The 25,523-nt window shown below is 36.6% G+C and overlaps 1 protein-coding gene across 2 annotated transcripts in view; it reads left to right on the top strand.

Moving 5' to 3' along the window:
- Positions 1-25,523, top strand: part of aass (aminoadipate-semialdehyde synthase) — a 109,814-nt gene that overhangs the window by 69,970 nt on the left and 14,321 nt on the right. For both annotated transcript variants that reach the window (XM_039761125.1, XM_039761126.1), the window contains 4 exons: positions 628-757; positions 1,790-1,900; positions 6,818-6,926; positions 15,792-15,932. In XM_039761125.1, the coding sequence (XP_039617059.1) occupies positions 628-757; positions 1,790-1,900; positions 6,818-6,926; positions 15,792-15,932 (491 nt within the window). The remainder of the gene's footprint in view (positions 1-627; positions 758-1,789; positions 1,901-6,817; positions 6,927-15,791; positions 15,933-25,523) is intronic.

The raw sequence follows: 25,523 nt of genomic DNA, 5'->3' as shown, positions 1-25,523 counted from the left end.
CTCATGTGTTTTCCTTTCCTTGTGTAAAACTTACTTCATGTTTTGAGAGCTTGTGTGAGAAATAATTGTGCTGCCATATCAAGTGAAATTGTGACGATTTTAAGTCTCTCTTATTCCACAATTTAACATACTACAATGGAAGTAGTTTTCAGTTCTACACTAAAGGTAGGTATATCAAAAAAATAAAGTGACATTTTATAAAAAGTGTGTGTTTTTTATAATTGGTCACATTAAAAAAATGTACTCAGTATAATATTATGAGAATTTTTCTAATATCAATTTTAAATGCAATTTTAAATTTTGGGAACTAAAACTGAATTATCTAATTAAATGCTTCTTTCCTGCTTTTTTGTTTTTTTCCTGGAGCAATTTTAGATATTTGTTTTATTAGTTAAATTACACACATCCTTTTGGGTCACATCATTCAGATGTGGAAGTTTTACAAATATTATTTTAAGGAAGTATTAGTTAAGGCAAAAACTTTTATAAAAATTTAAATGATTAAACTAATCATGATACTCCACAAAGAGCAACTGCTACTGTCAACGAAAGAGGTAGAAAAGCATACATGGTTATGCTTAATAAAATAGGCTACGAAAATAACACTAGAAATTTTGTCTTTTTAAGCATCAGTCATGAAGGATCAGCTTGAACATCTAGCAAGCAAGTATCGTAATACCATCCCTCTGGTGCTCAATGTTGCCACCCAGCAAGACAGACTCAGCTCTCTTGTCAAAGATCATGATCTGGTTATCAGGTTAATTATTATTTTTTAATGTAGTAAATATACATTTTTATTTTTAGATAATTTAATAAATTTGTATGCTCTATAAATTACTATATGAGAATGTTATTTTTTCTTTTAAAGAAATATTTTATTATTATTATTATAAATGGCTTTAACATCTACAGTTATTCATTAATTTTCCAAACATGTTATTCCAATACAGGGTCTCTGATTCTGGGACCTATGTATGTGTATATGTAAAATTGTTACAACATGCACATTATTGATTAAAAGATGCATGTGAAAACCACAGCTTTCAAACACATGTGATAGTTTCATCTTGAAAACACAACTCTTCACAAAGGTTAAGTCTGTGTTTCTCCACATGTACAAAATGAAGGTAACGCACAAAAAGAACACGGGGGAAAATCACTCATGATTGTGGAAATGCCTTAAAGAGAATCATTAATAATTTTTTCTTGCACTGAACCATACTGCATGTATTGCTTAAGGCCAGAGGACACAATATCACCAATTCTTTTAATATATAACTCTTGAGTCTTCATATGTTTCACAAAAGAAACAAACAAATGTCATATAGTAGTAATCTCTTATTGTTTTCTAGTCTTTAGAGGTCTCAGTATGCAGGAACATTAGCCATTTGCTGTCTGTTGTTTCCTGTAGCCAGACGTAGCCATCCTTGATGCCATAATTAATTTCAGGGTTAGGTTAGTAGTGACCTCAAGATGTGATTTAAAGTTGACAATATCAGAGATCCCTTTGTGCTTGGGTTTGGTCTGTGAGTTTCTCACTGGTGGGCAAAAAAAGGATGTTAAAGGGAGAACATGGTAAGAAGTGAGGAGGGGGAGAGAGAGAGTGTGAGTGCTTTTGGCAAATAAAAACAAATTATATATACATACTTTCCTAACTATAATGTGCTAAATCAAGGTTTGACAGCAAACTCAGAAGACTTTTCTTTCTATGACTGTTGATAATTTTTCTAAATCATTAAAGTAATTAATAGATTGTTTTTTCCCCTCTCATCTTTGTTTACTTGTACAGCTTACTTCCTTACTCATTTCATCCTGAAGTGGCAAAGATTTGTATTAAAAATAAAGTTAACCTGGTAACATCAAGTTATTTGTCACCTGCTATGAAGGAATTTGGAAAAAGGTAAACATTTTTTACTCAATGTTATATATTAGTAATATAGGATTCTTGTTAATAAGATTCCTTTTAAGGAAAATGGACCTATTAATATAAAAATTTGATATTTTATATGGGGCCATCATTTTTCTCGATTAACAGAACCATCTGTTTATAATCCTTTTAAATTTGTTATTTATGTTCATTTTACAGTAGAGAAGAGTTTAGTTTACTTTCAGAGGTCTGTTGCTTAGAATTCAAAATTCATACTCATGTTAATTATACTGTATATATTAGGGAGTATGAAAGTCATTACATAAACTAAGTAAACAGTTTACTGGAGTGAACTCCAGTGCTACTTTTGCTGAACAAAGTTTAAGCAGGTTTGAAAGATGGATAGATTGGTGAGGAAAAGGGAAATATTTTTCTCTTATGGCTCTAGTGTGGATGGTGAGAGGAGTTACTGAATAAAAATATTTAGAAACCCATCTTGATAATGAAAAACATAATTAGAATAGCAATGCATTAAAGATATTCTCAAAGTGCAATTGCTTTCACAAGCTCATGTTGTTGAAAAAGGACTTGTAATTAATGTGTGATTCTGTCTGTTTTTACCTTAACACTATTATGTGATCAAGTGGCTTTGATTATTTAGAATGTATAAAAATTCTGGTAATTTGAAGGCAAGTAGCCAATATTATTGGAGCTGATATGGATGTAATAAAAATAAGGCTTTGCTGGTCTGAATAAACCAGTAATGGTCCCAGTGGATAGTAGCCACTCATAACATGAATATAATGAGAATGAAATGGAGAGAGTCTGCAGTAAAAAGAAGATATACTCACAATCATAAGCCTGACTGAATATTAAAGAGCACACTTCTTTAGCTTTAATGGCAAAGACAGAAGTGCTATGAGTCCAGGAGCCAGAAGATTACAATGACTGGCTTGACTGGCTATACCATGAATGAAGCAACATTCAAAAGACATTTTCAAAAACATTTTCAGCTGAAGAAAAGATGTCCAATCAGTGTGACATTGGAAGGCTTCTTTGAAATATTGTCAATTCCTCTGTCATTCAAGGGGAGCAGCATGACTAGTGATATGCCATCCCCACGTAGCAGTGGGGCATGAGCTGCAGGTGGTACAATTGATAACCCAAAACAAAGTACCTTCTCCTCAGTAGGCATTGCCTCTTTCATTTCTGAAATTGACTGTTTAAAATCTGAAATTTTAGGTACTTAAATTTTATTGATGAGGATTATTTGTACTGCATATTTTATGGAAAAGTGTTAAGCTGTTTCAGTGATGGCACCTGATAGCAAATATTCTAAATCTTCCACATGTGGAGAATTAAGCAAAGGCAGATTAAGAGGTGACATGATTAAGTCTTTAAACTTATGAAGGAAATTAGTATGGTGGATTGAGACTGGTATGTTGAAATAAACACAGCAACACAGTTGGAAACTTGTTATGGGAAATTTCACACAATATTTAGGAAGATTTTCTTTGCACAGAGAACCATAGACACATGGAATAAGCCATCAAGTAGTATGGTAGACAGTTGAACCTTTGGGACCATCAACATCAGGGGTGCCCACACTTTTTCGGTTTCCGAGCTACTTTTAAAATGACCAGGTCAAAATGATCTACCTACATTAAAAATGATATACATATTAAATGATATACAGGTATATGAATATATATACATCTGTTTCGCAGTGGGTAGCGCTGCTGCCTCACAGTTAGGAGACCCGAGTTTACTTCCTGAGTCCTCCCTCCGTGGAGTTTGCATGTTCTCCACATGGGTTTACTCTGGGTGCTCCGGCTTCCTCCTACAGTCCAAAGACATGCAGGTTAGGTGCATTGGCGATCCTAAATTGTCCCTAGTGTGTGCTTGGTGTGTGTGTGCGCCCTGTGGTGGGCTGGCACCCTGCCCGTTGTTTGTTTCCTGCCTTGCGCCCCATGACCCTGTAGTTAGGATGTAGTGTGTTGGATAATGGATGGATGGATGGATATATATACATATATATCCATATACAGTATATATTTATTATATTTATCTACTGTGTACATATATATATATATATATATATATATATATATATATATATATATATATATATATATATATATATATATATATATATATATATATATTTTATATATATATATATATATATATATATATATATACACACTATCAGAGGTGGGTAGTAATGAGTTACATTTACTTGAGTAACTTTTTAAAAAAAATTGTACTTCTAAGAGTGGTTTTACTGCACCATACTTTTTACTTTTACTTGAGTAGATAGATAGATAGATAGATAGATACTTTATTAATACATTTGTGAAGAAGAAATGCAACTTTTACTCCGCTACATTGGGCAACACTCGAATCGTTACTTTTTTTCCCATTCGATAAAGTCTGACAGACAATTTTCAATCTGCTCTGTGTAGCGTATGCTGTCAAGTTGCGCACACGCCTTCCATTCCCAGCTCTGACGCGAGGTTTTGGATGTTCCCCACATCAAGGTGCTGCAGCTTTGAGGACAGATGTTGCATTTTTTGTTTAAAAGCTTTAACTGAACTAATCATATTGACCATGGTTTTCTCTTTTCCTTGCAGCTGTAAATTAAGCTCATTCAACATGTTGGTCAGATTGGGGAAAAAAATTCCAAGTCTGTCGGCCATTGATCGTTATTAATTTGCTTGTATTCTGCATGTTTAATGACAAGGAGGAACTCCTTTTCCTCCGGCCAGAGGTCTAGAAATCTCAGCAGGAATTTCCTCCTAGCCATCTGCCTCAACGAAGGCATATTTTATCATCTCTCTATCATGGAAGGACTTCTTATGCTTAATGATCGAATGACTCACCCTGAACGATGCTTCGGTGTGTCTGCCTTTGCTTTTGAATTCAGCTGAGTGAAAAATGACGGCTGTCCGATTAACTGCGATTTTAGTTCCCTCTCCTTTCTCTTTCTCAGATCGCTTTTCAGAAGGAAGTCAGTTTCATAGTTTTTATGAACAGTTTGAAAGTGCCTTTCCACATTTTCCTTCTTTGGAATAGCAATGATAGATTGACAGATCAGACAAGCGCGCTTCGATTGTGACATTGTGAGAGAAAAAAAATCCTCTTCCAATTCCTCATCCAGCCCATAACCAACATTTTTTTTTAAATCCCTTGTTTAGTCGATATAAATTGGAAGGCTAACTAAATCACTTAGATTGCCGGAGTTTTGCAGTAGCTTGCGCATTTGATTGTGTGTGCGGGATGACCAGCGTGTTAGAAGAAAAGTGATCTCAGACTGGCCGCCCTGTATGTCAATCAAGTGGCAAATGCCAAAGGGAGGATATACGATAGACTAACATTTAAAAAAAATTTTTTTTGAATGCAACACAATCTACCTGTCGATCGCGATCGACGTATTGGGCACCTCTGATCAAAATGGATTTGACATTATTTTGGAGGAATTAAGTAGATAGGATTGGCAAGCTTTGTTGGGCTGAATGGCCTGTTCTCATCTAAATCTTTCTAATGTTCTAATCACATGATTAGGGGTCTAATTCAGAGATTTGTCTAACCACTGGTCTTGAAAGAAACACCAGCTTCTCTAAAGCTACTATAATTAAGAATTGACCTCTCAAATTTAGAAAGTGACTGTGATGTAAAAATAGTTGATGTGGATGTGGTGTTTGTGACTTAAAATATTCCACAAGACTTGTTTTCTAGGGAAAAAAGAGCAATCTCTCTGTGCTTGAATTCAAAACCAACTGTAGAAATGTATTGAGTGGAATGGTCAACAAGCTGTGAGACAAAAGACCAGTAAAGGAATCTGTTATCCAATGCATGCCTGTCATGGATTTACAATGAATACTCACAGATGGATAAAAGTGCAAAGCCTATTTTGAAAAAGATTCTAATAGTCATATCTGAAACCAGAAAAGTTGCAAGTGACGGCATGCTAAAGAATTTGGTGATTTCATTGTCAACAGTATAGGAGATGGTAAATTATATAACAGTGTCAGTATAATATTCCATACTTGTATGGCCAATAATTTTTTTTTTCTGATTTATGACCAATATGTTGAGGTCTGTTGTGACTCTTGCATAGCCAGGAGATGGTGGAATTTTTATTTTATTTAAATGAAGACCTGGAGGTTGAGAACTTGCACAAGGAGTCTTTGGTAACACAAAATTTTTCTTTTGAGTCCATTCACTCAGCTTGCAGGTTGTTGATTGTGGAAATCGGCAAAACACTCCTATATTTTGCCTCTTGAGGTGCTACATGGCCCACTTAGAACAGGAGAGAAAAAAACAGCTAGTCTCGAAAGTCTTCTATTCGGTAATCAAGGAATTGAGATAAAAGACATGCTTCCAAATTGACATAGTTTACATAATTGACAAAATGAATACAATGTAAATTGTAAGAATAGCTATAAAAAAGTATAGTAAACTCAGTGTCATTTAACAAAAAAAGAAGAATAACGACATTGAAATAGGGTTAAGAGTGATTCAAAATGTATTGTAACTGGTGTTTTTCAAAATGTCTTGGCTTACAGTCCATGTTAGCATGTTGGTGCTGTAGTTTGATTAGCCATTTCAGGGTTACAAATGACATAGGCTCATATAGAGCAAAGTTTAATGTTATACTGCCCATCAACTTATAAATTGTGTAGTAGCATTAAAACACAACTTTTTCATTATCCATATCATATTTATTTTATTATTTCTCTTCTTGGTACATACAGGTACAGTACAGGATTGACTAATTTTGGTCATTGAAAACATCCTCTTAAGTGTTTCAAAAGTCCTGGAAAGCCTTTGAATTTGGTTTCAGAACCTGTCAACAAGTAAAATGCCAGGGGTTCTCATTTATATATGTAATAGTGACTTTAATTATCTATTTTTAATATATAATATATATACTGTATATATATGTAGTGCAGAAGAAGCTGGAATAACAATTGTGAATGAAGTTGGTCTGGATCCTGGTATCGATCACATGATAGCAATGGATGCAATTGACCAAGCTAAAGCAGATGGTGCAACGGTAAGCTGATTTAGTTTTATTGTTGGTTTTAGTTTGTTTTATATAATATGGCTGATGAACACTTCCTTCCTACAGGGTACACAAAAAATATATGTATACAAACATTTTTTCATAACTTATCGAAAACATGAATTTTTACATTGATTATCAACAGTTAGTACTAAACTGTGTGTCAGATGACAGGGATGGACTGGTGTCCTGGCAAGGATGAACCCCATTACCTGCCTCTGCAAGGACACTGTTGTGACTTGTCAGCATTGATGGATGTGGCATCCCAGCAAGGTGAGACAGAAGACTGTTTCCAGGAAGCCAGTATAATATATGGACTGCAGGAGACAGCCTTTTAAAACTATGTGCTTTTCTTGATAGTTAAGTTGTAGCACTCCTGGACCAGTGAACCCATGCTTTGGGCAGGGCATACTGGGAACTTTAGTATTAGGCAGCCATACTGGGTTTCATAGATGTCACCAGGGGTAGCTACAGGGATGGACCTTACCTATTCTGGGAGCCTTCTGCTTGACATGGAAGTGCTTCCTTTGGACAGTGTTCTGGCACCACAATACTCCCAGGTCTGAGTTAAAAAGATGCCCTTCACCTCACCTCGGGGAGGTTTGGAAGAAGGAAGAAAAGAGAAAGATTTGTATTGTGATAATTGTCAAAGAAATCTGTTCAGTGACATTGTGCTTAATAAAAAAGGCCTATCTGAGCCTGGGACTTGTGATCTACTTGTGTCTGGTGTTTGGGACTCTGCTGTGCCCTCTACAGGTCACAACCTTCATAAAATGCAGATTAGAAATTATGGCCAGATTTTTAATGAAGCTACAACAAGGAGGATTTTCTCCTTATTTGGGTGTTTGGTTGTGTGAGAAATGAGGAGATATAGAGTATTGATTTGTTGTTTGGATTATGATAATGCATAGTGTGATTACATTTCTTCATGTTCTGTTATACAATATTACTGTGCACACCTTTACCTTCCAAATATGTTAACAGTGCTGACACATACAGTGCATCCGGAAAGTATTCACAGCGCATCACTTTTTCCACATTTTGTTATGTTACTGCCTTATTCTAAAATGGATTAAATTTATTTTTTCCTCAGAATTCTACACACAACACCCCATAATGACAACGTGAAAAAAGTTTACTTGAGGTTTTTGCAAATTTATTAAAAATAAAAAAACTGAGAAATCACATGTACAGAAGTATTCACAGCCTTTGCTCAATACTTTGTCGATGCACCTTTGGCAGCAATTACAGCCTCAAGTCTTTTTGAATATGATGCCACAAGCTTGGCACACCTATCCATGGCCAGTTTTGCCCATTCCTCTTTGCAACACCTCTCAAGCTCCATCAGGTTGGATGGAAAGCGTTGGTGCAAAGCCATTTTAAGATCTCTCCAGAGATGTACAATCGGATTGAAGTCTGGGCTCTGGCTGGGCCACTCTAGGACATTCACAGAGTTGTCCTGAAGCCACTCCTTTGATATCTTGGCTGTGTGCTTAGGGTCGTTGTCCTGCTGAAAGATGAACCATCGCCCCAGTCTGAGGTCAAGAGCGCTCTGGAGCAGGTTTTCATCCAGGATATCTCTGTACATTGCTGCAGTCATCTTTCCATTTATCCTGACTAGTCTCCCAGTTCCTGCTGCTGAATAACATCCCCACAGCATGATGCTGCCACCACCATGCTTCACTGTAGGGATGGTATTGGCCTGGTGATGAGTGGTGCCTGGTTTCCTAGAAACGTGATGCCTAGCATTCACATCAAAGAGTTCAATCTTTGTCTCATCAGACCAGAGAATTTTGTTTCTCGTGGTCTGAGAGTCCTTCAGGTGCCTATTGGCAAACTCCAGGCGGGCTGCCATGTGCCTTTTACTAATGAGTGGCATCTGCCTGACCACTCTACCATACAAGCCTGATTGGTGGATTGCTGCAGAGATGGTTGTCCTTCTGGAAGGTTCTCCTTTCTCCACAGAGGACCTCTGGAGCTCTTACAGCGTGACCATCAGGTTCTTGGTCATCTCCCTGACTAATGCCCTTCTCCCTCGATCGCTCAGTTTAGATGGCTGGCCAGCTCTAGGAAGAGTCCTGGTGGTTTCGAACTTCTTCCACTTACGGATGAGAGAAACCACTGTGCTCATTGGGACCTTCAAAGCAGCAGAAATTTTTCTGTAACCTTCCCCAGATTTGTGCCTCGAGACAATCCTGTCTCGGAGTTCTACAGACAATTCTTTTGACTTCATGCTTGGTTTGTGCTCTGACATGAACTGTAAACTGTGGGACCTCATATAGACAGGTGTGTGCCTTTCCAAATCATGTCCAATCAACTGAATTTACCACAGGTGGACTCCAATTAAGCTGCAGGAACATTTCAAGGATGATCAGGGGAAACAGGATGCACCTGAGCTCAATTTTGAGCTTCATGGCAAAGGCTGTGAATTCTTATGTACATGTGCTTTCTCAGTTTTTTTTTTTTCTTTTTTCAATAAATTTGCAAAAATCTCAAGTAACCTTTTTTCACGTTGTCAATATGGGGTGTTGTGTGTAGAATTCTGAGGAAAAAATGAATCCATTTTGGAATAAGGCTGTAACATAACAAAATGTGGAAAAAGTGATGCGCTGTGAATACTTTCTGGATGCACTGTAAGTAAGCTCCATAAGAAGTAGGTCAAAAGCCTATATAGCCCCTAAATGTATGAAAGGTATGTTCCCGATGTGCCATTTACAGCCTCATTGTGACCACAAACTAGAAATGTATATAACTTACAAAAGGAGAATTTTAAAAACTGTCTTTCGTATAAAGAAATTCTGAGCTACATGTTCAGTTATTGAGGGCTCTATTTTAGGCCTGAAATAAAATATTCTGTCTTAGACTTTGTTTTGCACTTATCTGCAGGAAGCACTGTGGTAAGAGATCCATGGCAAAAATTGGTTTTAAGTAAATAATCGGGTTCCAGAGCATGCAGGCTCGGATCTTTGTGAGTGTGTGCATGCCGGCACTCACTCCAGGGTTGATTGAGGTGTTTGGCAGTTTGCACACTCACGTTCAAATGTGAGCAGATCAGTCCAGTGCCTCATTCACACTTTGGAGTGGGCAGAGGATCACACCTGCATCCAGTCAGGGAAGATAAAGGGAGCCTGGAAGGGCAAAGCAGCGGCACTGTAGGGTCAGATCTTCCCTGCTTAAGTTACCGTATAGCGGGTGTGAGGGTGGTGGAATCCTCCTCAGTGATCCAAGGGATGTCAGGAGCAAGAATGAAGGACAACCAACCTTCAGCTTTCCAGCAGATGCCGAAGGAGGCAGCCAATAAGGGGGTCTGTGAAGAGGACTGTGTCTTCTGAAGTCTCCACCAGCTGCAAAACCTGAGCAAGGGGAAAATTGATCTTCGGACAAGCGTGTTTTTCTGGTTTCAGTTGTCCGGGGACAAGTGCAATTTTCTGGAGAAAAAAGAATTAAATGTGCTATGCAGGGCACATTTTTACCAATACTTTCAAATTTTAAACATTTGGGTATGTACTTTGTGCGGAAACAGTCTACTTAGGCATGTTCTTCATGTCTCAAATTGGTATTCAATATTGTTTACAAAATGATGGCTGATTTTTCAAAGGGGAATCAGTCTTGTGATCTTACATAAGTACTTTACCCTACTATTTACACGCTTGGAGATGCGGTCATTATTTTTCATGCCGATTACGATGTAATTTGATGATTTTTCATTATAATCGATAACTTTTATATGTTATTGATAAAATTCATTTTTTCTACATAAAAATGCAGTCATTTCACCTACAATGCAGTTGTTTTCGCCACATAAAGCTTGTTAGGCAGTTAATCCTTCCTGAAATTTGCGATTTCGCGTAAGTTGTGATATATTGAGGAGTTAAGAAATTTATTACGTGACATCAATTTTGATGAGCTGTCTATAGATCGTTTTTGATTAGAGAATTTTTCATATAAAACAAGTTGGTTTCGCGCTGTCAATTTATTAAAAATAAGAAAACATTCTAACGGTTTCTACATGTTATGAAATATCAATAAAAATCTTCACTTAGACGCGATTATTTTTTTCCCGACAAAATCGGTAATATTTACTTCTTTGGAAATGTACCATCTTGCAGAATTTTGAATACGTCATTATGAATTACCTGCGTAACCCATAATGCACTGCGGTAAGCACGTTGGTCTCGCTATATGCATATTGTGGACACAGTGAAGACAAAAAAATGTAAATGTTGACTTTATTCTCAAAATTTCCACTTTATTCTCGTAGTTTATTTTGTCAGTCGAATGTTGCAAACTAAATTTCATCTTAAAATGAATGTTTCATTTACTAGACTTTCTCAAACCCCGTCATAAATTAATGTAGCACATTAAATGCTTTATATTAAGTGTTCCCCGACCCAGTTGTTAATCTCTGTGCGCTTCTTAAACTGACTTCCTCTTGCACTGAGGAAGCGCCGGCAGCAATTGCATTGACTTCATGATATTCCTGCTCAATGAACATTCAAAATACTAAGATAAATACTTATCTTTTTCACGATGAAATGCATTAAAGCACATATTAGACATGGGTGGTGGGGGGCACGGTGACGTGACTGTAGTGCTGCTCCCTTGCATTAAGGGGTCCTTAGGTCACTGTTCAGTGTAGAGAAGTTTATGGCAGGTGTGACGAGGCTCCAAAAAACTGGATATTTGAATGGGTATCGCACAGGTTTAACTGAAATATTGTGTAAATGTAGGGTTAGTGATCTGGAGGTCGAAAGACACGAATGCAGAATTCAATGGATGTTTTTCTGAGCAGGCTTTCTTTATTGCATGTTTGCTGTGTCTGTCTTACGTACTAAACCCCCAGTTCCTCAGTATAACCAATCACCAAACGATAAACGTCTTTGAGGTCTAGGTTTATAACTTGTTTTAATTTCACAGTGTTCAGAACTTTAAAAAAAAAAAATTTGTTATACATTTTTAATTATGCCATCCATTCAGAGGTCTAAGCTTATAACTAGTTTTAATTTCACAAATACGTTTATCGTGTGGTGATTGGTTATGTGCAGAAAGAAAAAGGATAGGAACTGGGGGTTTAGTACGTCAGATAGAGACATGAGTCTAAAAGTAAGAAAAAAGTTGATTCAATTGAAAAAGCGTTTTCTAAAGCTGAACGCTCGGAGGTTGAGCGTTATGCTAGGCTGTTCAATACTGCTTCTTTAGAAGAGTTTGACCCACGACCAGCTGTGGCATTCTGGCTGTAACCTGGTAACAGGCACATCACTCATAAAAAACCTGAAAAGTCGTCAGCATTCACTTCTGCAGGACCATCATTCCAGGAACCATGCAGTTCATCTCAAGCAGAAATGAACAGCATTCAGCCCATGCTGTCTGAGATGGTAAAGATTCTTGGGGGAGAAGATGTTGCAAGACAAAAGCTGAAGAACATGGCAGAAAATGAATCAGGACAGTGTTCTGTTATGTAACTGTAATATATGAAAAAAGAACTAGTGTAGCTATAATGAAGGCATTGTTTATTAGTCAGTTAAAATAAGGGAATCTTCTATATAATGTTCTAGAGCAAGGTGGCAAAATACTACTCCCTGAAAATTTTTTTTCAGTTTTAAAATGGAAGGCAGTTTTGGTATCAATAAAAGAAAATCAGTTTTTTCACTTTTGTTATTTGTTTATGGGCAAGTGAATTTAACTGGCGGACAAGTGGATTTTCTAAGTTTACTTATCCTTGGACAAGTAGAAACAAATTTGATTTCCACACCCCTGCCAATGACTAACTTTTTTGCATTGATTTTATCTCTTGATTTTAACTCCCGGACATCACTGTTTTTATTAGATTGTTTATTTATTGACTGATTGATTGAAGGAGGATCACTGCACTGTTTGCACTTTTGATTGATTTTAATAAAGGCACTGAACACTTTTCTAACCACCCCTTGTTGAATGTTTTTGCACCAACCCTTTGCTAAGTGTGTGTCCTCATTTGCCCAACTCATCTCGGTTCATAGCTATCAGTGGTTATGTGTTCATGGGCTCTGGGAAGCGACCAGGAAGTGCGGAGCCAACATGGGACTTCACAAGTGTACACTATTAAATTGCTGCAATGTTTATTGACATAAGCGCAGACTTCACAATCGCAGAATATCTGAATGGTTAAATTTTGTTTTTGTTTTAAATAGAACTTATGTGATTGTTGATTAAATGTACTGAATCTGTGTACTGCTGCTGACAATCTTTGAAACAAAGTGCAGAGTTTAATGGCTACATAAGTTAAATGAATGATAAAATAATCACATCTATAATGCAAGATAAACATATTTTAAGGAAATTAGGGCACTTGAATTGTGGCTGATTTTATGCTGTCCTAGGAGATGAGGGATATATGTGCACCCTAAACCTACAGTATACTGTAGCATGAGAAAAATTAAACACATTAACTGAATTGTGGAAATTCTCTTAATACAAAGTGCCAGATTAAGGATTATTAATTTTTTCATTAGGTTCTACAAGTACTATATCTATATATCTATATATATCTATATATATATATATATATATATATATATATATATATATATATACACATGCATACATACATACATACAGTGGAACCTCGGTTTGTGAGCATAATTCGTTCCGGAAACGTGCTTGCAATCCAAAGCACTCGTATATCAAAGTGAATTTCCCCATAAGAAATAATAGAAACTCAGATGATTCGTTCCACAACCCAAAACTATTCATATAAAAATACATAATACAAATTAACCTGCACTTTACCTTTAAAAAGAATCATGGCTGGGGTGAGTTTCTAAACTCATGTCGGATTCCACCCAACGGGACAACACCCGGAAGAGCGTCCCAAAGCAATCGCAGTCTCCCAGAGCTGTAGCAGTTCGCCATATAAGCACATCCAAAAAGATCGCAGACATGCTATAAGCCTGTCGTCAATGGGTCATACAAGGAACATTATAAAGATCCCGCTACAATAAATAACAGCGCTGTTGCTGTTTCAAGCTGAATAAAGCTGGTGTTAAAGTACTGAGACTCAGCTTCGTGTTTTGGGGAGCAAGATGGGGACTCGCACTTCACAGCGCACAAACACACAGTCACAATGCTGTAGTAAACAGTATATGCTCGTACGGATGTTGACTATATGAGTGAGGCACACAGACTCAGACGGAGAATAGGAGACGATTGCCTAATTCTCCCTAATTAATAAAAACCATCATTTAAAAACTGCATTTTGTGTTTACTTGTGTTATATTTGACCAATGGTTAAACGTGTTTGATGATCAGAAACATTTTGTGTGACAAACATGCAAAAGAATAAGAAATCAGGAAGGGGCAAATAGTTTTTCACACCACTGTATATATATATATATATATATATACCAGTAACGGCATACTGCACAATAACGTGCAGTGAATACACTTGACTTGAGCATTCATAGTTTTGATACTGTTTCTCTGTCTCTGTTTAGCATTCGTTTGCTCAGAGGTTAATACGCCTAATGGTTTCTGAGCAGCTCTTCTTTTCTCCACCCTAGCGTCCTGCTGCTTCTCTTCTTTAGTCTGCATCTTTTCTCGTTAAAACTGATTAAGTCAGTGTTTGTGTTGCAATTACTTTGTTACTATGTTTTCTTTAGTTTTTCACTTAAGCTAGAACTTAAGTCTTCAATCTGCCTCAAGAATCATTAAAGATATGAAGAGGTAGGGGAAGTGACCGCGAAGGTGGTAGGGAATGAACGGCGCCCATAAGCATGCGCCGCACGGCTTCCCTGCTGCGCACTGCAGAGTGTTGATTCTGCAATAAAATAAAATAAAAAGAGTAATAAAAATCATCACCCCGAAAGCAGATAGTCGATGTCACATAGTATATGTGTACCAAATTTCAAGTAAATAGGTGAAACGGTTTGCGAGCTACAGGTGATCCTGGACAGACAAACGAACAGCCACGGTAGCGTATTATATTATATTATATTATATTATATTATATTATATTATATTATATTATATTTTGCTCTAAAGTACTGTTATGATATATTCACAGTATGGATGTAGCCAGTAGGCATCACCGATTTATTCAGTTGTAATCTAATCCCTTGTAAATTGTTCTTTAATGCAGAGAGCTGTAAAGTGCCTCATATGGGCAAAAAGAACATATTACTGTTATTATAACCAAAAAAATGTGTGCATCTGTCTTATAGGAAACAACTTCTGACAACAACCTTAGCAGTGAGAATTGCATTGCACACTCAGACATAGCTGTTAACCCACTTAAACACAAATATTTATGAGCAAGCTAGAAATTCAGTTTGGCTCTCCTTTAGTATGTTGACTTCAAAACTATACAGATACTTTATATAGATTTTTTTTCTAGTGGCTGCAGCATCCTTGCTGTGAATGTATTTGCTTGACCTGGAAGTAAAAAGGACACACAGTGTTAGCAGTGAAACGGAAGTAGAATTTGTAAAATAATGCAATAATAATTGAGAAATAATTTAACTAAAAATAAAGATAATGGTGAGATAATAAAAAAATTCTTAAAGACAATAGCAATAATAATCCTAACAGTAGATGTCTACATTTATCATATTGGGTTTTAAAAGGATTTAGTTTGCCATCGGGTGGTTGTTTTTAGAATTTCAAGATACTTGAAAAAGTCTTAAAAAGTAAAACTGCAGGGTCTGTGGTAGAAATGTTGTAAATTAAATATTTCAATTCATAAAAACTCTTATGGAAATAGTCACTTGTAATTTTCTGTTTGACAAATGTAATGTTTATGATAATAAAGAGCTGCCTGTGCATTTCAGTTGTATTACAACAACCCAGCAAGTACTGACATTTTTTCTGCAATTCATTTAGGTAGAGTCATACGTGTCTTTGTGTGGAGGTCTGCCAGCCCCAGAATGCTCTGACAATCCACTTCGATACAAGTTTAGCTGGAGCCCTTATACAGCTCTTTTAAACACAGTTGCTCCAGCCACTTTTTTGAAAGATGGAGAGGTAAATATTTTTCATTTCTTTAAGATTGTGTTTATTTTTACAGTAATGCTTAACTTAAATACTTACAAATGACAGTAAATTATTACAGATTACAATATAATGGTATAAATTGTAGCTACAACAATTCTTAATTACCCTTGGTAAGAATATGACTCTAGATTATAATGATCAGCGAATACATTTGTTTCCTTTATTTGAAAACAAACTTTACAACAAAATGCAAATCAATTAAACAAATAATTAATATGTTAAATACAACAACATATTTCATAATTTATCCAAAGAAGAGAACTTAGCAACAAATACAAATTTGTGATCTGAATACTTCATGTCTTCTTATGTTTTTAAATTAGCCTATATTGGATTTCTGTTTACTTGTTTATTTTTTATGCTTTAGATCTAAACATATGTACATAACCTGTTAATGCTGAGTGTGGTATCAGAAAAAGATGTACTGTTATTTACCAATGATGGGGTTGTGTTAAATGGTTAATATTACATATATTTAGGTTCATACAAATGAAATAACTTTTCATACCCAAAGTCTTAGATCATAATTTTATTTTTGTGACTTTATAAATGTGTAATCTTTTTTATAAGTAAGGATTAGACCAATGTTAAAAATCTTTTTAATGTGTTTGTGGATTTAGTAATATACAGTGTCCCTAGTGTGTGCTTGGTGTGGGGGTATGTGTTTTGCGGTGGGTTGGCACCCTGCCCTGGATTGGTTCCTGCCTTGCTCCCTGTGTTGGCTGGGATTGGCTCCAGCAGACCCCCGTGACCCTGTGTTCGGATTCCACGGGTTGGAAAATGGATGGATTAATGGATTGTACTTCAATATAATTATGTTATTTTTTTTTTTTTTTTTTTTTATTAATTTTATTACAATCAATACATAGCAATCAAGTTTTTACAAAAAAAAAAAAAAAATTATGCTAAGAACAGATCGATCCCCACCCTTGAGAGAGAGAGCAAGCCAAACGGTGTAAAATTTAAGGCTTTTAAAAATACCTAAATCAACAAATTCTCTGTGCTTTATAAACTCATTTCAAAATATTACTGATTAGATCCTGCCATGTTTTGAAAAAGTCTGCACAGATCCTCTAACTGAGTATTTGATTTTTCCAATTTTAAATAATATAACACATCAGTTTCCCACTGACTTAAAGAGGAGAGTTTGGGTTCTTCCAGTTTATCAGAATAAGTCTGCGTGCCAACAGTGTAGTGAATGCAATCACAATTTGTTTGTCTTTCTCCACTTTAAGACCCTCTGGAAGAACCCCAAACACAGCTGTTAATGGGTTAGGAGGGATTGTGAGTCCAAGACTGTCTGAGAGGTAATTAAAATTTTTGTCCAGAATAATGTTAATTTGGTGCAGGCCCAGAACATGTGACCTAGTGAGGCTGGGGCTTTTGCAGCGTTCACAGGTTGGATCATGCCCTGGAAACATTTTGGAGAGTTTTAGTCGAGACAGATGTGCTCGATATATAATTTTGAGTTGTATAATTGTATGCTTTGCATATGGAGCTTGAGTGAATTCTCTGCATTGCTACTTTCCACTCCTTTTCTGATATATTAATTGAGAGGTCATTTTCCCAGTGTCCTCTTGGATCTTTGAAAGGAAGGGATTGTAAAAGGATTTTATATATTGTAGAGATGGAGTCTAACTCCTTGAAATTGAGCAATAATTTTTCCAGCGTGGATGAGGGTGCAAGATGAGGAAAATCTGGAAGGTTCTGTTTAACAAAGTTCCTGATTTGAAGATAGTGAAAGAAATTTGTAGCTGGAATGTTAAATTTGGAATGTAATTGTTCATAGGATGCAAAGGCGTTGTCTATATAAAGATCTCTAAGCAAGTTAATTCCAAATTTTTCCAGATATTAAAACTGCATATGTTTGTGAGGGTTGAAAGAGGTGGTTCTTTTGCAGGGTGCCACAGAAAGAAGCTTCTCCGTCTTAAAATGCTTTCTACATTGGTTCCAGATTCTAAGTGAGTGGAGCACAATTGGGTTATTAGTGTATTGCCGATAGCGTGTGTTTATTGGAGCACAAAGCAAGGAATACAAAGAAGTACTGCAGGATTTTACTTCTATTGCGGTCCATGCCTGTGTATGTTCTTCTATTTGTGTCCAGGTTCTTATCGACTGTATATTTGCCCAGTAATAAAACTGGAAGTTAGGTAGAGCCATGCCGCCTTCTGCCTTTTGTCTTTGTAGGGTCGCTCTTTTGATGCGTGGATGTTTAGAATTCCAAATAAATGAGGTTATTGTTGAATCTAATTGCTTAAAAACGATTTATTAATGTATATTGGTATGTTTTGAAATAAAAAGGAGCTTAGGAAGAATATTCATCTTAACAGTGTTAATTCTTCCAGCTAGTGTGAGATGAAGGGTTGACCATCTATGCAAGTCTTGTTTAATTTTTTCCATGCAGGCGACGAAATTTTGTTGATAAAGAGCTTTATGTTTACTTGTGATGTTTACCCGAGGTATTTAAACTGTTCTGCAATGATAAAAGGAAGGGTGTCTAATCTAATATTATATGCTTGCGAATTCACGGAAAGAGTACACTTTTATTCAGATTAATTCTGAGACCAGAGAGCTTTTGAAATTCTGTGAGTGCTGCTAAGACTGCAGGCACAGAATTTTCTGGGTCCGATATATACAGTACCATGTCATCTGCATATAATGAGATTTTCTGTTCCAGTCCTTCTCTGCTAATCCCCTTTATCTGATCAGTATTTCGACAATGTATTGCCAGTGGTTCAATGGCAATTGCAAACAGCAGTGGTGACAAAGGGCATCCTTGTCTTGTGCCACGTTCTAGTTTAAAGTAGTCTGAGCAAATGTTATTGATGCAAACTGAAGCTTCTGGGTTAGTATACAGTAATTTAATCCATGCACAAATGTTGGGCCAAACCCAAACTTCTCCAAAATAGTAAAAGGTATTTCCATTCAATCATGTCGAATGCTTTTCTGCATCCAATGATAATAATATTTCTGGGGTGTTTGATTTAGTTGGTGAGTATATTACATTAAACAGGCGTCGAAGATTTGAAGATAAGTGTCGGCCCCTAATAAATCCAGTTTGGTCTTGTGATATTACTGAGGGAGCACTTTCTCCATCCGTCTAGCTATGATTTTAGAGAGTATTTTAACGTCGTTATTCAGAAGTGAAATTGGTCTGTATGATGCACATTGTAATAAGTCCTTATTTTGTTTTGGAAGACAGTGATTAGTGCTTGGCGAAAGGTTTGTGGAAGAGATTGGTTATCTCTGGCTTCTGTAAATGTTGCTAATAGGAGGGAGCTAGCTGAGCGGAGAATTTCTTGTAAAACTCTGCAGGGTAGCCATCAGGGCCTGCTGCTTTTCCACCTTGGAGTGACTTTATAGCATCCAGTAATTCTGATAATGACAGAGGTTTATCGAGCTCCTCCACACTAATAGCGTCAATTTGTGGTATCTGTAATTTATCCAGAAATGCATTAGATTGTATATTGTCTTCTTTAAACTCAGTAGTATATAGGGATTTATAGTAGTCTCTAAAAGTGTACATTATATTTTTGTGTTCGATGATTTTATCTCCATTCGTGTTAGTAATTACGAGATTGCGTTGCATACATCTTGCTTGTGAATTTGTTGCTAAAAGCTTATTAGCTTTCTCTCCATGTTCATAATAATGATGTCTGGATTTGTAAATTAGTTGTTCGGTTTCTTTAGTTGTCAAGAGGTTTAATTCTGAATGTAGAGCCTGCCTCCTCTTATGTAGAGTCTCGCTTGGTAGTCTGGCATGTTCTTCATCTATTTTAGTAATTTCGCTTTTTATCTCTGCTACTTTCTTCGCTCGGATTTATTTCTGTGGGAAAGATATGAGATAATCTGTCCTCTTAAGAAGGCCTTAAGAGTTTCCCAGAGTATTCCTGCAGAGATCTCAGGGGATGTATTTGTCTCTAGAAAGAATTCAATTTGTTTGGATATAAATTCAGTACAATTCTCGTCAGCTAATAGAAGCGGATTGAGGCGCCATCTGCGGGTGAGTGTATGGGGCTTAGTAATTTCAGCTCCAAGATCATCGGAGCATGGTCTGAAATAACAATAGCATCGTATTTACAAGATTTAATCTTAGGCAAGAAGTTATTATCTATAAAGAAGTAATCAATCCTTGAGTAGCAATGATGTACTGGTGAGTAGAAAGAATATGTTCTTGAATTTGGGTTTAAAACCTCCAGGGATCTGATAAGTTGTGATCAGTTATAAACTTTGTAATTATCTTTGCGGTGTTAGTTGCGTTCCCCTGTGGAGGAAGTCTTATCTAAAAGTGGATTTAGAACACAATTAAAGTCCCCAGCCATTATAAGTTTATGAGTGTTCAGATTGGGAATGGATGCAAATAAATTTTGTATAAATTCCTTATCATCAACATTAGGTGCATAAACATTTATCAAAATCATTTTACAGTTAGATAAGTCTCCCATGACCATCACATATCTCCCTTCAGGATCCAATACTACATCTGATGCTACAAATGGTACTGTTCTATGTATGAGAATTCCCACCCCTCTAGTTTTCTTTGTAAAACTAGAATGGAACATTTGGCCAGTCCAGTCTTTTGCAGCGGAACTGATCCTTACTTAGTAAGTGGGTTTCCTGTAAAAATACTATTTTAGCATTTAGACCTGTTAGGTGAGAAAGTACTTTCTTTCTCTTTAATTCGTGATTCAGGCCTTTAACATTCCAGCTTACGAAGTTAACTGTCCCATCATGGAGACACTGATTCTGAGTTTTTGGTGTCATATTATAGTCTTAACTGGAAGTGAAATAGTTTAGGTCTTAATTTCCTATTCCCCCAAGAGTTGTTGCCATGCAGCTTATTATTACGTTGATAGTTATAATTATAAAGATTGAGATGATAGATTAGATATAGATCAAGCCTGCTCTCTTTCTCTTCCCCTTAACCCCCACCCTCCCTTTTTGCCTCCCCAGGTGAGGCTAAAACCCACTTCATGCAGTCCCAGTCCTCTGACATACCCAGAGACAGAGCACGTCCAAAGCACATCAAGCCCCCATGCAGTGGCGCTTTAAGGTTAAAAGATAGAGATATCTGTTACCAATATAGTCTTTAAAAGAGGAAAAAGAAAAAAAAAAAAAAGAATTTTGCACTTAATATATATACATATATATATATATACACATATACATACATATATACATATATATATATACATACATACATATACATATAATCTTCATCAATTTTAGTGCATTAAGATGATATCCCCAGATAATAAACCCAGGTGATGGTGTTAAAGATGTGTCCAAAACAAGCATAACAAGTCTTAATGCAGTAATAGCAATAACAGCAAACCAAGGGTATGATATTGAACAGTCTCATTTAGGGTACACATGAAATAATTAGAAAAGAAAAAAAAAAAGAGGAGGAAAACGTAACTAAGCACAATAAAACATAAACATTTAGCCCTAGTAATACTAAGTAATGATAAGTAATAAGTAAGTAATAATAATATAAGAATATGAGAATATATGCTGATAAAAAAAAATTTTAAAACAAATAGATCAGACAGTAGATTATTAATCCTAGCTTTATCATTTACCGCCATGACTCACAATTATGTATCAGAATAGTCCGGGATCAGCTTTCTTAACTCATTTTCTGCCTCCTCCTTGCTAGCGAAAACATAGAAATGACCCTGCCATTCCACTTTCAGTTTTGCGGATACAGGAGGCCGTATTTGACATTGGCTTGCCGTAGCAGCTGTTTAATATTATAGAAGGCGGCGTTTGATAGCTGTTGCTGGAGAGAAGTCAGGGAAGACGCGAATGTGGCAATCTTCATATATAATATCTTCCCCTTTTTTTTTCCTGAGGAGTTCCATCACCTCTAACTTAAATGATAATCGTTCAAAACGAACTATAAAAGATCTTGGTCGGGTCTGACGGTGTTTGATCAGCGTCTGTAAGCGCTGCTATCTCAGATTCTGCTTTAAAGTCGCCCCGATTATTTTAGAAAAAGTTCAGTTGCGAATTTCACGGGTTTAAACTTTCGATTCTCCGGCAGGCCTTCAATTCTGACATTATACCTTCTATTCCCATCTTCTAAAGCAGCCAGTCTGTCTCCAAGTTTTTCTCCGAGTTTTTACATTCCGAACTGACATTTACTGCTCTTTCCTCGGCACTGGCAGCTAGATGTTCGGCTATTTCGATCCGATTCGTGAATGTCTCACTAAGATGCTCCAATCGATCAGCAAGCGTGCTCAGTTTAACTGAGTTTTTCTCAATGCGCTCTTCAATTTTACCCAGCACCTGTCGAAGTTCAAGTTGTACCTCTTGCGCAGCCTTTCATTTGCCTGTTGGATTTCCTGTTTTAATTCCTGTTTCAGTCTCTCATGTGCCTTTGCCGTTGCTTTCTCATTAGCCTTCTCGCTTTTCTTTATATCTTGCCTGAGCTCAGCGAGCAACACTTTCAGTTCAGATAGCTGAAATGTGCCTTCTTGTACCGTAGATGAAGCAGCAGAATCTGCTGAAGCGGTGTCCCGCTGCTCCAGTCCAGCGTAATTGCGTAACTGAAGCCGCGGACCTCCCGGCCTTTTCCAGTTTCAGGTAATCCTCTCCAATCGGCGAGCTATCCACATCTGCACTCACGATCGCACCTTCGCTCCCCTTTTCGCTCTCAGCCGGCGACGATGTAGCGGACCGTGGTCCCGAGGAGTCTGTACTTTCGCCCATCTGATCCAGGTCTGTCTCTGAGAGGCCGTATCTCGAACTAGGGCTTGCTGATCGCAGCTTGGATGTAGCTTTAGTCTTCGATTCTTTCGGACCCCCCTTCTTGTTGGCCATGTTTATATGTGTTTACATATACTGTAGCGGTCCCTCTCGGGTTGAATAAATACAGGATATCTCAGAATAATAAGCAAATAATATGAAAAATAGCACCACTGCTAGCGGAGCTCCACTTCAGACGTCCATCTCTCGCATCGGACGAGACCAACTTCCTTAATTATGTTATTTGCATCTGGTTTATATTAACAGTGTGACCTAGGGAGAAATTTGAAATTACAAAAAAAAAGTCAAAGTGTCAGTGAGTATGGTCGTACACAGTCCAATGGCAATTGGAAACTGCAAGAAACTCTGATAGGAAGAGATCTGGCAGACCCAAAGTCACAGCACAACAACTTCAAGCACAGCTTAACAGTGGTAGAAAAAAGAAAGTGTCAGTTTCAGCTGTGAGTCTTTGTGCTGCAGGTTTGACAGCCATTCCTTAAAGGACTAGACAGGGTCTTGAAATATTGACTAGACTACCAGACTGCAGACTGAAACTCTTATAGACCGGTGAATCAAAATTTGAAATATTTGGTTCATTGTGCAGGGTGTGTGTATGTCATCAAGTTGGTGAAAGAATAGATCCTCATGTGTTATACCAACTGCCAAACACAGAGTCTGGGGTTCTTTTGCTGGAGTTGGTGACCTGCACAAAGTGACTGAAATTCTGAATCAAAAAGCTTACCATAGTTTAGCTGTTATATTAGCAAAAGGTGGCTGTTTTGATGAATCAAACATTTGAATACATTTTGAGCACTTAATGATTCCTTTACTTATTTTTTTCTTATTTGCCATTATTTATTTGTTCTATGCCTTGATTTCAGGAAACATTGAGACGTTAAACTGTGTGTATTTACATAAAAACTGAAAAAACTGTGGTGTTTGAAAACTTTTGACCTGCAGTGTATATCTAGTAGAATATGCAACCCCAAATGTTTGAAACAATTAAAAGAAGAACACAAAAAATATGAAAGACTAGAATCGTACAAAATAAACCAACAAATAAACAAAACTAAACAAGTGTATTTACAAAATAGAAAAAAAATGTGAAAGAAATTGATAGCATTATAACAGAATACTCAATATATCTGGTGGCATAGATTGTTAAAAATGTTAAGAAACCTAATACAATAAAATCTCTTTAATGTAAGTACTAGGCCTGTGTAAAATTATCAATTTTCTGATTAATCATTATTTTTTGTTTAAACGATTCAATATCGGTTCTTAAAGTCACAAGATCGATCTTTTGAATCTCTGTCCTGCTCAATTACTATATGTACAGTGAATTTTTGCTTATCTTCGTTTTTGGCATCTAATCCAGTAGATGACGCTAATGCTCCTGTTAAGGCTTTCTGCGAAAAAAGAACTTTACTATCTTGCATCAAGTGGTGTGTCCTCTTTAACTAAAATCTGTGTCTTGGACACTTAAAACAGATATGTGGACAGCAAAACATTCAGGGCAGCAGAATCCTAAGTAACAATCACATATTAAAAACCTAGTTTAGTAGTAGTAGTGAAACACTCTAAAAGCAACCTCATTAAGCACTTTGAGCTACTTTTTGTATGAAAATGTGCTATATAAATAAATGTTGTTGTTGTTGACTGCCTCCACGCAGATCTACTGAGATCACTCGCTTTTGTTCTAAAAACCATTCTAGCATTCCATTGCATGACCACATCAATCACAAGTTTGTCTCTTTACAAGTCCAATAAACGTTGCTTCTCTTTAAGCACGAGGCTAGCTGTACTGCTATGCAAAAATTTCACAAAGCGCCTCACCTGGCAAAGCAAGCGGGCAATTGTTGCATTTTTAGAGTAGCATGTGCTACAAAAGTGAACGTGTGCTCAAAGCAGCCAACTTGAAGTACCTCCATAACAGTGGAGTTATCAGTCATGATGGTCGGTTCTTTTTCTTTTAAGTGCCGCTGTCAATAGGCATCAGTTCCAGATCCTTATTTTAAAATGTTTGCTTTTTGTCTGAGTACTGTGAGGACACATTTTTGAGACTGATTAACATGACTGCTACAGTTAAGTAACTGAAGAATTATAGAAAGACACGAGTCTTCCTGCTGTATCTTTAATTTCAACAAATTCATGATATTTTAAATGTCCAATAGGAGAATAAATTTGTCCAAAAGTTTATTTGAAGGGTGTTTGCTTGGAGGTTCATAACACATGAATAGTTTATTGAATAACTTTTTATTTTTTTAATAATGTTATTCTCAAGATGATACATTTTATAACATAGATGGCATTATATTAAAACAAGGAGCACTCCCTAATATATGTGGACTCTGATGTGGCATAACTGTTCATTACTAATCAAGTATTTCTTCTTAAATGTCATTCCATACATATGTATATGTTCGAATAAATCAGTGCACTCTTATTGAGTCAAGATAAAATGATACTGGATTGAATTGGGACATCAGTGCTGATACCTGACACTATTAAGTACACAGTGGTGGAAGAAGTACTCAAATATTGTCGAATGTACTGTATTCCCTGATTCAACAGTATCATATGGCATTAAGTGTGTCTACTGAATGTCTGTTGTTTTAAATACAAAAATAGTACAGGTTGCGCCATTTTAATTAAGAATGATGCAGATTATGCTACTGACAAAGCTGGATTAAGACATTCATGGACCCCAGGGTGTCCAAAATCAAAAGGCTCCATGTCCTCAGTATCCCCATTACAAACATATGTTAATAATTCAGGTACAGACAGTGAAGTAGAAAAAAAAATCCCAGA

This window comes from Polypterus senegalus, chromosome 8, assembly GCF_016835505.1.
Source record: "Polypterus senegalus isolate Bchr_013 chromosome 8, ASM1683550v1, whole genome shotgun sequence".
In the NCBI taxonomy this organism is placed as follows: Eukaryota; Metazoa; Chordata; class Cladistia; order Polypteriformes; family Polypteridae; genus Polypterus; species Polypterus senegalus.
This window is presented reverse-complemented; position numbering and strand designations above follow the sequence as displayed.